We start from the raw sequence: 16,501 nt of genomic DNA on the forward strand, positions 1-16,501 counted from the left end.
CGGGACCTCGGCACTTCGGAACTTCGGCAATTCGGACATTCGAAAATACCTGAATGTCCAAATTGTCCGAAATTCGTCCGAATGCATATTCGGACCGAAACGAATTGCACATGTCTAATAAATAAGTAAATGGAAAGCTACTATGAATGACTTGATCAGGATCCTCGCTGGGATTGACACTTTGCCTCACAGGTAGAATAAAATTATATTTGGAAGATAAACCGGAGTTGAGAGTTAATCATTTCTATTTACCTATGGAGGGACTGCTTGTGAATGTAGTAGAACTAACTCACTAACGCCATACTTGATACTGCCAATATTTATGCACTACATTGTGCCTGATGTCTTTTCCACTCCCATATATCTGTTAGTCTAGCATTAACTGAACTAATATGTTTCACTCCTGGTGATTTCTACACTTGTTCATGGCAGTAAGTTCAGTTCAGTTTTTCCAAAATTTCAATTTTGTTTGGGTAAAATTTTTGGACCATCAAAAAAATTAACAAAGATGGCCCAATGTAAATATTATGTATTATGTATATATTTCACAGTAGACTCATAGGTGCACTTTTTCTACAATTTGGTTCACAGATCAAATGAGAAAATGTAGCCAATAGAGGGAAATATAGGAGGAGCATTTATATATTAAATACATATATTTATGTATTTTATTTAAAGGGAAACTCCAGTGCCAGAAAAACGATCCATTTTTCTGGCACTGGAGGGACCCTCTCCCTCCCACCCCCCAATCCCCGGTTACTGAAGGGGTGAAAACCCCTTCAGTCACTTACCTGGGACAGCGGCGATGTCCCTCGCCGCTGTCTCCGCCTCCGCGACGCTCCTCCCAGTGATTGCGTCGGCCGGTGGGCGAGACTGATCTCGCCCGCCGGCCGAGGAGACCTAATGCGCATGCGCGGAAATGACGCGCATGCGCATTACGTCTCCCCATAGGAAAGCATTGAAAAATCATTTCAATGCTTTCCTATGGGGTTTTGAGCGACGCTGGAGGTACTCACACAGCGTGAGGACGTCCAGCGACGCTCTAGCACAGGTTTCCTGTGCTAGAACCCAGGAAGTGACCTCTAGTGGCTGTCTAGTAGACAGCCACTAGAGGTGGAGTTAACCCTGCAATGTAATTATTGCAGTTTATAGAAAACTGCAATAAGTAGTGGGAGTTGGCACCCAGACCACTCCAATGAGCAGAAGTGGTCTGGGTGCCTAGAGTGTCCCTTTAAATATAATATATAAATATAACTATATTATTATTATTTTGTTTCATTGTTTTTATTTTCCCCCCTTTATTGGTTACTTTTCACTTCATTTGTGAATAAAATCAACATCTAGTGGCTGTCCCTTAGCCATCAATTGTCTTTTTTCCCCATTAATCTTCTCTTTTTTTGACACCACATAGGGAATTCTAAATACCAAATCAGACGAATATGTTCAGCCATCACGCTAGTAATTTTCTCGGTTATATGGTCTGTATGGTGCTTTGGAGTTATGGAATGCATAAGGCTACTTAGTTCCCATTCACTCTATTCCTCTGTGTTACTATTATATCCTATACTTTTCCCAAAGGTCTATTCTGCTCCCCATTTCTTTTTACCTGATTAGGAGTAGTTAGAAATGGGAGGAAGCAAAGCTTGTCTGGTGGTTGTCCTATTAAGTCAGATAATAAGAAATCAACTGTGCGCTCTGAGGGGTAAAACAACTCACATTACCTGGGTGTGACTGCCAATCATCAGAATCTGGTGGTCTCTGCTGGGGACCTGCTACAATATTTAAATACCAACAAAAAGGGAGGTGAACAAATGGTCACACCAGGACATTAGGAATCCATCTCGCAGAAAGTCAAGGTTATAACCATCACACATTACACATTTCATGTTGCAGTTAATACACTTAATAACCATAATGTGCAACACAAAATGCTTAAATGGAAATTGCTCTGTACTGCACAACAGCAGAGTAATATTCTGTACAGTATTGAGTCGAAACTATTAAGTAAAGTGCTGCCATTCATGCCCCTCACCCCAACATGTCTAATTATTAATTCAATTATTTTTCTTCTCTACATAGAATCATGCAGACATTTGTGACACAGCAATGGAAACAGAGCAAAGAAAAATCAAACTGTTCGCACAAGAAAGTGTCAGATAAGAAGGTCAAGTCCCCTCTGCACATTTTTTCTACATTGCGCAGGTAAAGTTCGGTTTAATATCTTACATATTGTGTTGTAAAAGGCACTTGAATCCAAGGACACCATTTCATAAACTACAGTTTAATTTTTATTTAATTTTTTTTTTAATGAAGTTGACATGGTTCCAAGAAATATTCACCGTCTGTAGAAAATGTTTATTAACATGCTGAATGTTGGCATACATTTACCCGTTGCAATATGTGTAGCTGAGTGCGTGAGAACAATATTGCATTCCAAAGAAGAATTAATAATCATACTCCACTAAACTAAAAGAAATAAGAATGCATAGTGATGTTTGTGAATGCATAGCAATCCTAAACCATTGGTAAGTAATAATGTTATCCATTGGAAATTGCTGGATTACTGAGCATAAATATATTCTCACTAAGTACACAATGCTGCATCACCTACTTCACATCTGTATCTGTAGCATTTGTCTACAATAAATACAAGTAGAAAATATAATAACTGATTACATCAGTCAGTAACTGTTGGTTGAAGTTATACACTTCCAGCTAATAGAATATTGTCCAACATTTCCAGTGGACAAAGAGGGACCCTTTAATTTTAGGGTTACAAGTAGAGTTGTAGCCAGAGGAATACAGTTATAATCACAATAATTCAACCCCCATTGAAAATCAGGTTTATTGTAAAAATGAACAGACTGTCATCTATTTGCAATGAACAAATGAAACAAAAGCAATTGAAATAGCTCAACACAACACATGCTTCAAGTGGTTTCCTCAAATTCAGCTGACAATGCAACTTATAATAACTTCTCAAGTACTAGGTAGAGCACCCTTTTGTTGTTATGACCTGCTGCAAACAAGATGCATAGCCAGACATCAGCTTCTGGCAGCGTTCCTGAGGAATCTTAGCCCATTGCTTATGAGCAATGGCCTCCAGTTCAGTAATATTCTTGAGTTTGTGTGCTGCAACCTCCTTCTTCAAATCCCACCAGATATTTTCTATGGGGCTCAAATCAGGGCTTAAGAATTTTCCAGAACTTCTTCTGTAACCAAGCCATAGTGTATTTTAGGTATGCTTGGGATCATTGTCTTGTTGGAATGTCCAATGACGTCCAAGTTTCAGCTTCCTCGCGAATGACATGACGTTTTCTCCTAGGATTTCCGGATACTTCAATAAATCCATCCTGCCTTCCACACTCTGCAGTTTAGCAGTACCAGAGGATGCAATGCAGCCCCAGAGCATCATCAAGCCACCACTATGCTTAACTTCAGGCAGAGCATTCTATTCAGCGAATGCTTCATTCTTCTTTCTCCAGACATACCGTTGATCCATTGGGCTGAAAAGTTGCTGTTTTGCTTTATTGCTCTCCAGTACAGAATCCCAAACATCTGTCTCTTATTTATATGATTTTGAGCATATTGGAGCCAACTTATTGGAGCTTGAACTTTTCAGTCAGTAGTGGTGAACACCTTGGAGTTCTGGCATGGGATCCCTCTGTGCTTAGTACATGTCTAACTGTGCTGACTGACACCTGTGTCTGTTACCAGGTCTTTTGCAGTCACTCAATGTTTTTTAACAACCTCCCTTCTCAGAAATCTGGTAGCAGCCATTGATGGCTTCCTTTTTCTGCCACATCAAGGTAGTGTAACCACTGTTCCTTCAACTTTGAACTTGTGAACTATACTTCCACAAATGTCTATAGATACATTTAGTGCCTTTACTATATATTTTTTTAATCACGTTCTTTGTTTGTGAAGGTTGAGGATCTCTTTTCTTAAATTTGTGGACCATTGTTTTGACCATATTTTTAACATGCAGTCAAGTGTGACACTCAACAAACCCCTAGCCAGTTCAGGTATTTCAAGTGTTCCAGCTCAATCCCACCTGGTGCAACTAATCAATTCCTTGATTAGTTGCATCAGGTGTGCTTGAGACTCTATTTTACACCTGTTTTACATATTTGTGCTGTTGTGAGTGATTCTATTCAGGGGGTTGAATAATTTTGAGACTGGAGAAATCATTACAAGTTGCATTTTCAATTGAATTTGAGGAAACCACTGGAAGCATGTGTTGTGTTGAGCTATTTCAATTGCTTTTGTTTAATTTGTTCATTGCAAGCACCTGCAAGTTTGTAATGCAATAAACCTGATTTTCGATGGGTATGAATAATTTTGATTACAACTGTGTATATACATATTGAGTATAGATAATAGCATAAATATGGTGTTTGTTATATACTACTAAAACCTTACTAGGAAATTTAGAAAAATGAGTGACTAAACAGATGCTAGTCTTGCATTTCAAAATTCAAGCTGTTTAATTGGAATACGTATGTTTAGGAGAGAATGACTGTAGCTTAATCATTTAGAGAGGGAATTAGACTGTTTACCCATTCAAATGAGATAAGCTGATTGACTCTGACATCTGCTTAATATTTACTGTTATTTATTTTAAATTAAAGTTTGTCACACCCTGCCCAAGACAGTCAATAAATTCTAAATGAGAAAACATCTAATTATGTGTCCTGGCATTGAAGGGGTCATTTTACTTTAATTAATGATATATTTAACATTCTGGTTGGTTTGTATTGGCTTTTTGGGCAGCTTAACACCAAGCAACCGGTTCAATTATCATTGAAATTTACAGTTTCACCCAAAATGTTAGTAGCTGCTATTAAAATATTACTAAAAACACAGTATCACTTAATAATATTTAAAGAAACATGCATGAATATCTCTAAGTGAATAATTAGACATACCGTATTTTTCGCTCCATAAGACGCACTTTTTTCCCCCTCAAAAGTGAGGGGAAATGTCTGTGCGTCTTATGGAGCGAATATGAAGCTTTACTTACCTGTCTTGCAGCGTTGGCCGGCAGCACAGGGCGCACCGCGGTAGTGGAACTTGAATTTCATGTTCCGGATTCCGGCGGGACTGAAAGGAAGTGTGCACAAGCTGAGTGCGCACTTCCTTTCAGTCCCGCCGGAAACCGGAACATGAAATACAAGTTCCACTACCGCGGTGCGCCCTGTGCTGCCGGCCAACGCTACAAGACAGGTAAGTAATTATGGGACAAGGGGAGGGGGACAGTAAGGGGAGGGGGATGAAGTCTATGGGAGGGGAGGGGGATGAAGTCTATGGGGGGGGAGATGAAGTCTATGGGGGGGGGAGATGAAGTCTATGGGGGGGGGAGATGAAGTCTATGGGGGGGAGATGAAGTCTATGGGGGGGGGGGGAGATGAAGTCTATGGGGGGGATGAAGTCTATGGGGGGGATGAAGTCTATGGGGGGGATGAAGTATAGGGGGGGGATGAAGTCTATGGAGGGGGGATGAAGTCTATGGAGGGGGAATGAAGTCTATGGAGGGGGGAATGAAGTCTATGGAGGGGGGGATGAAGTCTATGGAGGGGGGGTGATAAGGTCTATGGGGAGGGGGGGATGAAGACTATGGGGAGGGGGTGAGTGAAGACTATGGGAGAGAGGAGAAGTCTATGGGGGGGATGAAGTCTATGGGGGGGATGAAGTCTATGGAGGGGGGGGATGAAGTCTATGGAGGGGGGGGATGAAGTCTATGGAGGGGGGGGATGAAGTCTATGGAGGGGGGGGATGAAGTCTATGGAGGGGGGGATGAAGTCTATGGAGGGGGGGATGAAGTCTATGGAGGGGGGGATGAAGTCTATGGAGGGGGGGATGAAGTTTATGGGGAGGGGGTGGATGAAGTCTATGGGGAGGGGGTGATAAGGTCTATGGGGGGGGATGAAGACTATGGGGAGGGGGTGAGTGAAGACTATGGGAGAGAGGAGAAGACTATGGGAGGGGGGGACACTATGGGACAGGGGAGAAAAAAAATATTCTGTACAAACTGTCCCATAGTAAGAAACACTATGGGACAGTTTGTTCAGAATATTTTTTTCTGGGTTTCTTCCTCTAAAAACTAGGTGCGTCTTATGGTGAGGTGCGTCTTATGGAGCGAAAAATACGGTATCTTAAACAATGCTTCAGTAATTATCATAGCATGTGCACCTATTTGTTTGTACCTTATCAATAAATGGAAGACAATGTATTCCTTGGAGATCCAATGTTAATTAAATAGTCTTTGCTAGAAACATATTTAAATATTAGTTTTAAGTTAACACATATTATTTTAATTCATGTGTATTCACTTATTTTAAGGTCGCCCAGCTATCCTCCTCCTGGTTGTGGGAAAAGTAAAGTTAAACTCAAGTCTGAGCAAGATGGACTTTCCAAAACTCACAAGTTGTTGAGAAGGACTTGTTCTAGCACAGTAAAGGCTGAAGACATGTGCAACACAAAATCTCATAGAAACTTTGGCCGCTCATTGTCTAGCGATCCTAGGGCTGAACAAACAATGAGTTTAAAGTCACACAAACTTTTGAATCGTCAATGCTCGACAGCCATTAAGCAAGAGGATTGCATTTCTCTAAAGCAACATAAACTGCTAGCACGTTCTTGTTCTGGAGATCCCAGATGTGAGCACAACAGCACCTTGAAGCCCCATAAACTCTTAAGCAGGTCTTATTCAAGCACTCTTCGTATGGAAGAATTAGATGGACTAAAAAACCATAAGTTACTCAGCAAAACGTATTCCAGTGTCCCCAAATCATCCAAAATGGACCTTTTGAAAGAACCTATTGCAGAGGGCAGGAGGCTCTCTCTCACCTCAGGGCTGATTGGTATCTTAACGCCAGCTACATCTTCACAACCTGCTGTGCGTATATGCATATAATATACTTATGTTTTTAATATTGTTCACTGATAATTTATATTATTATATTTGTTCATAGCTATTGCATTAATAGGGAGTTTGTTTGGTAATAATTATTTGTTACACAGTTAAAAAATAAGATGACTACACTGCATCTCTAGTAAAATTTGGCTGTGGATACTTAGATAATTCACACTCATTAATCTGCTGACCTGCACACAGCATTGCACGGAGAAGTCAACAGTGTTGACTTAAACCAAGATTTTATCTTCCACCCTTCAGTTTTACAGGGTAATTTTTTGTTATTTTGTCATCCATTTTGGATGGGTTTTGGGGCTGTGGAGACCAGACAAGTCAAGTATCTTGAGAATAAACCTAATTGGGTCTCAAGTTAGTACTGTAGTAATTATTAGACTTGGGCATTCATTTTCAGAAGAATCGCAATTCGCCCGAATTCCAAATGGCACAATGGAAAAACTCACTGAGAGCACTTCCTGCCAGATCGGGTACTGCGGTCCGCTCGGCCACGCTACATGGACGAGAGCAGGTACAGAGGGGAAGGGGGGAGAAACACATGAAAGGATTTGCGGGAGGGTGAATTGACACATGGAAGGGACGGGGGGAATTGAGACACATGAATGGTACTGGGGGGAAATTGATACATATGGAAGGTATTGGGGTTGAATTTAGACACATGGAAGGGACTTTGGGGTGGGAATTTATGCATGGAATGGATTGGGGGGAAATTGAGAAACACGGAAGGGACTGGGGGAAGGGGGGAATTGACACATGGAAGGAACTGGGGATGAATTGAGACACATGGAGAAACTGGAGGATATTAACACTTGGAAGGGACTGGGGGGATTGAGTCACATGGCAGGACAGGGGGGAATTGAGACACATGGAAGGGACTGGGTTGTAAAATTGATGCATGGAATTGACGGGGGGGAAATTGACACATAGAAGGGATTGAGAGGGATTGAGACACATAGAAGGGACTGAGGGATGAATTGATGCATGGAAGCGACTGGGGGGTATTGAGACACATGGAAGGGGAGAATGAGACACATGGAGAGGGGAATTAGACACACGGTAAGGCTGGGTGAGGATGAGACACATGCTGGGCCAGGGTCATTTTTGCACCGGGGCTTGGAGATTTCTAGTTACCCCTGAGGATACCAATTTTATATAAGGAGGTATCTACTAAACAAATCAGCTGAAAGAACAAAATTAAGAAAAGCCATTTTCTTAATTTTGATCTTTCAGCTGCTAAGTAGATAGCTCCTTAATTTGGAATTCTTATGTAGGATGGCTATATTTAAAGATAGCAAAATAGAGAACTATTTCCTAAACACAGCTTCCTCCCTAGTTTAATTACCTTAAATGTAGAAATCCAACTTGTAGGAACTTATTTACTTTCTACCCAAAAGGTAGATCCCTAGATGTTGTAGAACTACAACTCCCATGATGCATTGTTGCCTTTGCATGCCTATACAATGACAAAGCATCATGGAAGCTGTAGTTTTAAAACATCTGGGGATCTGCGTTTTGGGCACCCCTGTTCTAAATCAAGAAAAAAAAAAAGATTTGCCTTCAATCTGAGCATTCCATTCATCCAAATTCTGTACATAGAATATTTTTTCCGAATTTTGAAAATCGACTAAGGAACAAAATTAGCTTTGGATTAATTTATCTAAACTTATTTGGACAAACTGAAAGTTTCCACTGTGCACAAGTCTAGTTATTATTAAACATTTTCCACAGCTCTGTATAAAGGGTTAAAACACGCACAAATAAGTTAAACTCATAAGAGAAAATGAGGGCCATACTCAAGCGCGCATACAATCTAAATGATTTGTGCTAATACAAACTAATTATTACCATTTGGGGATGCTAATACATACTAATTATTACCATTTGGGGATGCTAATACATACTAATTATTACCATTAGGGGATGCTAATACATACTAATTATTACCATTAGGGGATGCTAATACATACTAATTATTACCATTTGGGGATGCTAATACATACTAATTATTACCATTTGGGGATGCTAATACATACTAATTATTACCATTTGGGGATGTTAATACATACTAATTATTACCATTTGGGGATGCTAATACATACTAATTATTACCATTTGGGGATGCTAATACATACTAATTATTACCATTTGGGGATGCTAATACAAACTAATTATTACCATTTGGGGATGCTATTACATACTAATTATTACCATTTGGGGATGCTAATACATACTAATTATTACCATTTGGTGATGCTAATACATACTAATTATTACCATTTGGAGGTTAGAAAGAGAGGTGTGTAGTCCTGGCTGGAGATTTAAAAGTTAACTTTTATTAGTATTAAAGGATAAAAATATATTGTGGTGTACACGATATGTGATCAATGTTTTTATTACCTCAGAAAATACTAAAACTAAGGTGAATGAACTCTCTCACTCTTAGATAGAAAATAGAAAATGAACGGAGGAAAGTTGTCTCCTTTAGTGCCCCCAAAATGATATACAAGTGCTCACTAAACCAATAGCAAGACAAAAGAAATAATAATAATAATAATAATAATAATTATCCCAAAATAAAAATAAGAATACCAAAAAATAAAGTGAAATTAGTAAAAATATACTCCTAAATAAAGTATATACAGGAAGTTTCCCAAATCTCAGTTGATAATCTAAGCATAGGAAGGTTAAAAAGGAACAAATATAATCACTATATGTCAAAATTTGCAATAAGGGTTATATGATACTGTCTCTTGAGAAGCACCCAGACCGATCCTTTAGCAGTCTGCCTAGTTTGACATGCCTTTGTAGTGAATGACGGATGGTGTGATACCCATTTTGTAATCTTAGGATACAATGTTGCAAAACTAGTTTGAGTCAAATGCAATCAGGACATAGATTGGTATTTCTGCTACAAAGTATTTTTTAACTCCAAATAGAGATGATGCATATAACTGAGAGAGGGAGACAGAGTGGTTTCTGCGTGCATGATATAACGTCTAAACTGTGCCTTCATGGGCACCTAAAAAATAGTAATGTTATCTGTCTAGCTATCTACATGAAGCGAAGAATGATCCACTCTGTAAAACCTGCAGGTAAATATTGTTTATCGTGAAAGTTTCTTTGATCAGCTAAGTATCCTATCTACAGGTTAGGAAGGAGCCCCGCGCGTTTCGCCAGTTAGATTAGAGTTGCCAAACCTGTCCTCATTTACATCTGCTAGATAGATTTTATTGACATCCTCATTTGATTACAGGTGAGTAGATAATAAATCCCTTAAACATACAATTGTTTCAACTGTTTTCAAGTAAGCATACCATACAAGTCTGGTTCCTAAGGACACGTTTGGGAATCTCTACATTTGACTATTTGGTGCAATAAAAGTAAGCTTAATAACAGTATTTGTATAAGAAAAAGATGTTACCTAAATATTTTCTGGGGTATGCAAGACAATAGGCAATGATAGATACAGATTGATTTCTCTAAGTGCCTTGTCATGTATTGTACAAATAGCAAATTTTATATGAAAGGGCCTAAAAAGCTAATATATTATATTGGCTTTAAAAAAAACTTCACAAAAAAATAAGCAGCTATGCCCTATTGGTAGATTACCACTAACCTGAATCTGGGTTTAGATCACTTGAGAAAATCTGTATCAATAACAAGAGCTGTCCAGCATTGATATGCTGAGCACATGCTATATGCACAAGAATTGCAACAAACCCTGATGATCATTTTGGACTCTCTCAGCTATAACTATTGAAGTGAGACTTATTTCCCACCTTACGTGCAATTTTCGGGGGGTCTATTTCTTTATTCCCCTGTAGACCAAATGAGTGGGAACTAGCCCTGGGGAATCTTTTGCTCATTTTAGATAATTATACTTTTTTTTTTTTATGAATTTGAAATAATTATTACATGCAGTGACCTCCACGAATATTGACACCATTGGTAAATATGAGCAAAACAGGGTGTGGTAAATTGTCTTTATTGTTTAACATTTTGATATTTAGTTAAAAGAATACGCAAAAAAAAAATCTGCTTTCATGGCTATCAAACAATTGCAAACACAACACAGATTTATAAAAAAAAAAAAAAAAAATAGTTATATATATATATGTGGCACAATTATTGGCACCCCTATGATTCATATGAGAAAAATATATAACGTATATCCCCATTGATATTTTAAATTTTTAATACACCTGGGTGACTAGGAACAGGAAAGTGTTCAACCATGACTTCCTGTTTCACATGGGAATGAATATAAGGTAGCCAAATTCCCTTAGCCATTCGTCACTATGGGTAAGACCAATGGATGTAGCTGTGGTGTGCGTCAAAATGTTTTTAAGCTTCACAAAATGGGAAGTGTCTACAAGTAAATAGCAGAAGCATTAAAAAGGCTCATTTCCACCATCAGGGTAATAATTAAAGGAACACCCTTTCTGAAAAGCTTTATGTGTGATGAGTGTATCCTTGTTTTTGCATTTTGCATTTGCATTTTGCAAAAAAAATGCAGATTTCAATAGAAATTTACACTTGTATAAATTAACCTGGTTACACCCCCTGGCTTTCAAGCAGGCAACAGGTCTTGTTACTTCCTGGTTTGGTTAGCTCAGTGGAGGTAAACTCAAGAGGCAGCAATTGCCCAGAGCACCTGCCTTACAAAGATTTCTTATTGAGCTGCTTTGGGAAGTCTGTGATTAGATAGCCACAGTAAGTCTGGGCAGGGTTAGAAGGGGAGGGCTTGCAAAAGCGGCAAACAAGAGAAATGCAGGCTTTGCAAGCTGTTTTTAGATATAATCCCAATGAAAAAATGCATAATTGAAAACATGCAAGCTGTCATTTGGGGTACATCTACTAAACAAAGATTTGTATTTATTTTGTGATTGGGCAGTGGAGTGTCCCATTAGAAAGTTACAGTCAACTGGAAATGTTATGAACCAACCTGGAAATGAACTTGCGAAGAGGATGGTTCGAGTGGCCAAAATTGGGACTTTCTATTGGACTTTAATTCCATTTTTACTTTTATTTTTACAATATATACTACATGTTTTTATTTGTTATAAATACATTTTTATTTTATTTTATACGCTATTCCAATCAAGTCCTTGAAGCCTCAAATAATTTTTCTAAAACATTTGATACATTCTTTACACATTATATACAGATATTCTGTACCTAGTAAGAGGAAAACTCTGATGACCATAATTATTACAGCATGCTGTTTCTTACCTGGGACTCCACTCCCCACATCAACTACTTCAGACAGAGAAGCTTTCTGGTCTCAGCTAAGGTGGGCAATGCAGGACTTAGCTCATTGACTGAGAATAATCAGCTGATGTTCTGAGCCAATGAGCTAGCCCTGCACTCAGTGCTTAGCTCAGGACAGCTAACAGAAGCTTCTGGCTCTCATCAGAAATAGTTGGGGTGGTGAGAGGAGCCCAGGGACTGCAGGTAAGAAGTTAAAGCATTTTAAAATGGTTTGACAGCTAACAGTGTGGGAAGGGAATATCATGGCACCACATGTGGCACCACAACACCACAATGGGTTTTTATTTTTCCATTCCATTTTTATTTTTCCATTTTTATGATAGTTTTTTTTTTCTCAGCTCAACTTATTGAGGCCTATCTTTATTGAACAGTATGATGATCTTACTTATAACACAACAGCTGCAGTAATCTGTCAATAGCAAATGGAGAGCTGTTCATGTCCCTTGTGCTGGATCAAGGCACTAAAACTATTTGGAATTTTTTTTTTAAATCATCTACATATACATTTTTTTTAAATAAATTTAGGTATTGACTATCTATAAATAGCATCAACCAGTAGTTCTTTATTGATTTTTCTAAGATTTTGCAGTTGGGAAATAGTCACTACTCGCTAACGTTAGCAATAGCTATATGAGCAGGTAGTGGTTGTTTGGGAAGTTAGAAAGTACCTTACTTTAGAGCCCTCTATTGCAGTATTACATGCTCCAGCATTCGGACGTTTGTACATTTAGTGACGACAGAGTACTTCGAACACTACTTCACTTTACGGCAGACGCCAGAGAAATTAGGTATCAAAGAGATTTTTGGCCCTTATGTAAGTGCATAGATTGCCAAGTAGAAAAGCTGACCCTTTTTTTTTTTCTCTCTCAGTAACTTTTTTCAAACTCTCCGAGCCACAGCCTGCAATGATATATTAATTATATTTAAAGAAGACGTTTTCAAGGTTGGCAGTTTCTAAAGCTGAAGCTTATGCTTAGTGTTGCCAATTGTTATGTCAGAACTGGGACTTATAGGGCACACTCAATCCATGAATGCATTTTGGCTGTGATTCCAAGGTAGCTGGGGGAACAAAAACATCACAGAGAAAGTCACCCTGTCTCTTAATGTAACTTATACTCATTTATCTATTAAAAATATTTTCAACGAATGAATAAAAAAAAAAACATTTACAATGTAAAATATTAGCTGTCATTTTGTGTATATTGTTTACATTAGAAATCATAGTGGTGATAATTGCATGAAAGATGACATTTTAACATTAGCCCCGGTAGGGGACACTAATTGATTCTGTTGATTTTCACACAACAAATTCCCTGCTAAGAAAAATTACAATTAGAACTAATCAAATTGTAATATACATTATATCGGGGGAAATAATAAAGCTCAAACAATATTGACAATGCAGCGTTATAGTCGCTAGCTCTTATGAAAATCAGTATATATTTTTTAATTCAATCTGAATTACAGTTTGTTACTGATTTGATCTAAAATATGTCTCCATTCTCTGCCTGCTGCCTGTTGTTAAAATTTAGGGTTTCTTGTTATCGTATAGTACATAGCAAGCAATATTTACCCAATAATATTTACGTAAATATTTTAACTCGCTCTTTCATATAAATGTTATGTTAAAGCATTGCTGACTCTTTGTGTGAAATCGCAATAGTTGCATGGTAGCATTGTAGATGCTGCTTCAAATTGTACTTTATGAAACATTTTGCTGTATTGTACTTGTTTATTTTTATCAACAGACACATTCAACACAATCTTTGTTATGTAGTCTGGAAACGAAATATTAAAACTGGTGTATATGTATTTTTTTTTTTTAGCCAAACAATGGTGCAAAAAATGTCCCAGTACGAGGTCATGGGTTCCTTGTCCAGGTATGAAAATATTAGCTGAAATATAATTAGCAACTCAATTCCCATAAGGCCTTTGCTCACTTGTATTGAGAAATCTCTGTGTTTGTTTCGTAGACCATAGAATTTGCTGAGCAAAGAATACCTGTGCTAAATGAATACTGTGTGGTTTGTGATGAACCCCACGTCTTTCAAAATGGACCAATGCTGAGGGTAAGTGGTTCTGACATGCATTTAATTGTTATGTTGTTATTGTGTTTATATGGGCCCTATTGTGCCTACTACAGTTGCAATGAAAAATGAAAATATGTAAATATATATATATATATATATATATATATATATATATATATATATAGTTTGTTGTTCATTCTTTCACTGCCTCAGTGGCTTGTGTGTGTGATCAAAGGCAAAAGTGCACATTAATTGTCAAATGAAAAGCCTTGAGTAGCGTACATACACACGATGCTTCACTGAGTCTGCATCTCATTCATTCACATAAATCAATGGGTAGCATTTCAATTAATGAATGGAAGCTAGCATGAGAGTCCGTTCATTTGGCAAGTTTTCTTTATTGATTTATTTCACAGATGTTGGATCATGGGTTCATGAATGAAAAAACTGAGCAGGGGAGTGAGACATGAATTAATTCATTATTATAATATACAAAGAACAAACACATCCAATAGCACGGAACACGGGGAAAGATTATTTTGTTAGGATCTCTCACTTCTAATTGGATGTAAACTAAGACGGCTAGAACCAAAGGCCAGTATAATTTCTGTAAAACTTCTAGATAACTGTTAACTGACATATTAAGCCATGCAACAAATTTTAAATTAACCTGTGATACACATCGATTTGTTTAGGTAGATTTCTTGTTAGCTTAAGAGCCAACATAATACAATTTTTCTTCTATACCCTGACAAATACATCTTGTTGTGTAATCTCAAAATGCTCTTTTAAGTTAGAAATATATAGCTATTTTTTTTTTTTTTTTGGTCTCTGAAGTTACTCAGTAGGGAATAACAAATGTCAATGTGACCTATTGCATTTCATAGTAAATGGAAATGTCATTGTTTTGAGTGGCACTGTGTGATAAGATTTTCTCAGTTTATGAATCTTGGCATTTGAATAAATAACTTCTGAACTTTGTAAGCAAATAAGAGCTTTGATTTGATTACATTTTTCGTTTTTTTTTCTGTGTTCTGAACAACAGAGTTGAGTTATTGACTGCTTTTGTTTTACCCAATTGTCCTTTAGAATACATACTGGGACATCATAGAACAATTGTGGGATGTGAATAATTAATTTAACTTGTTTTTCTTTTTCTATTTTTATTTGTAACAGACCGGATAAACAGAATCATTAAATTGTGTACCAGTATTTTTCAAATAAAATGTTATTTGCTTAAAGATAGGAAATTGAATGTTAAGAGAGCACGATGTTATGTAGAACTTAACAATAATATATATATCATGTTTTACAAAAATACATATATATATATATATAAAAAATATACAAAAAATATACAAACCAGTGCACTCGCTTATTAACTAAACAGAGATTTCAAATCCTAAATAGTACTATTTAAACACCTCACCTGAAAAATAATGGGAGGATGGTTGCATTACATGATCACACATGGCATAAGCCTGTCAACTGCATCAACTAAACAGTGATTTCTCATTCTAAATAGAACTACTTAAAAACACCTCACCTAGATAAAAAATAATGAGGGTTTGGTTACATTATATGATCATACATTGCATAAGCCTGCCAACTGCATCAAAGTACCCCATTCTTGGCAGGTCCTACACTACCACCTAATGCTTGCCCTTATGAGATTAATCCACTTACTTGGGAAATACTTCCTTCCTGGGACTCTCTGCAAGTCAAGGTTAAATAGGATCCTGGAACGAGACACCTGTGACAGGGAGGGGTGCAAAACCCAGGGGCTGGCCTAGATCCCCTAAATTATAGACAAGGTAAGAAGGGCTGCACTGCATTAGGTGGTAGTGTAGGACCTGCCAAGAATGGGGTACTTTGATGCAGTTGTCAGGCTTATGCAATGTATGATCATATAATGTAACCAAACCCCCATTATTTTTTAACTAGGTGAGGTGTTTTTAAGTAGTTCTATTTAGAATGAGAAATCACTGTTTAGTTGATGCAGTTGACAGGTTTATGCCATGTGTGATCATGTAATGTAACCATCCTCCCATTATTTTTCAGGTGAGGTGTTTAAATAGTACTATTTAGGATTTGAAATCTCTGTTTAGTTAATAAGCGAGTGCACTGGTTTGTATATTTTTTGTATTTTGGTCCCAGTAGCACCCTGTAATATATGCATGTTTAGGTGAGTGCAGCCCTTCTTACCTTGTATATATATATATATATATATATATATATATATATATATATATAACAAGTATATATAATG

At 37.5% G+C, this 16,501-nt stretch overlaps 1 protein-coding gene across 1 annotated transcript in view; it reads left to right on the plus strand.

The window, feature by feature from the left end:
- Positions 1-16,501, plus strand: part of PARP8 (poly(ADP-ribose) polymerase family member 8) — a 267,441-nt gene that overhangs the window by 192,833 nt on the left and 58,107 nt on the right. The window contains exons 11-14 of the mRNA XM_063454027.1: positions 2,080-2,202; positions 6,343-6,898; positions 14,029-14,082; positions 14,176-14,271. Coding sequence (XP_063310097.1) covers positions 2,080-2,202; positions 6,343-6,898; positions 14,029-14,082; positions 14,176-14,271 — 829 coding nt within the window. The remainder of the gene's footprint in view (positions 1-2,079; positions 2,203-6,342; positions 6,899-14,028; positions 14,083-14,175; positions 14,272-16,501) is intronic.

Source organism: Pelobates fuscus, chromosome 5 (genome assembly GCF_036172605.1).
Source record: "Pelobates fuscus isolate aPelFus1 chromosome 5, aPelFus1.pri, whole genome shotgun sequence".
Taxonomy (NCBI): domain Eukaryota; kingdom Metazoa; phylum Chordata; class Amphibia; order Anura; family Pelobatidae; genus Pelobates; species Pelobates fuscus.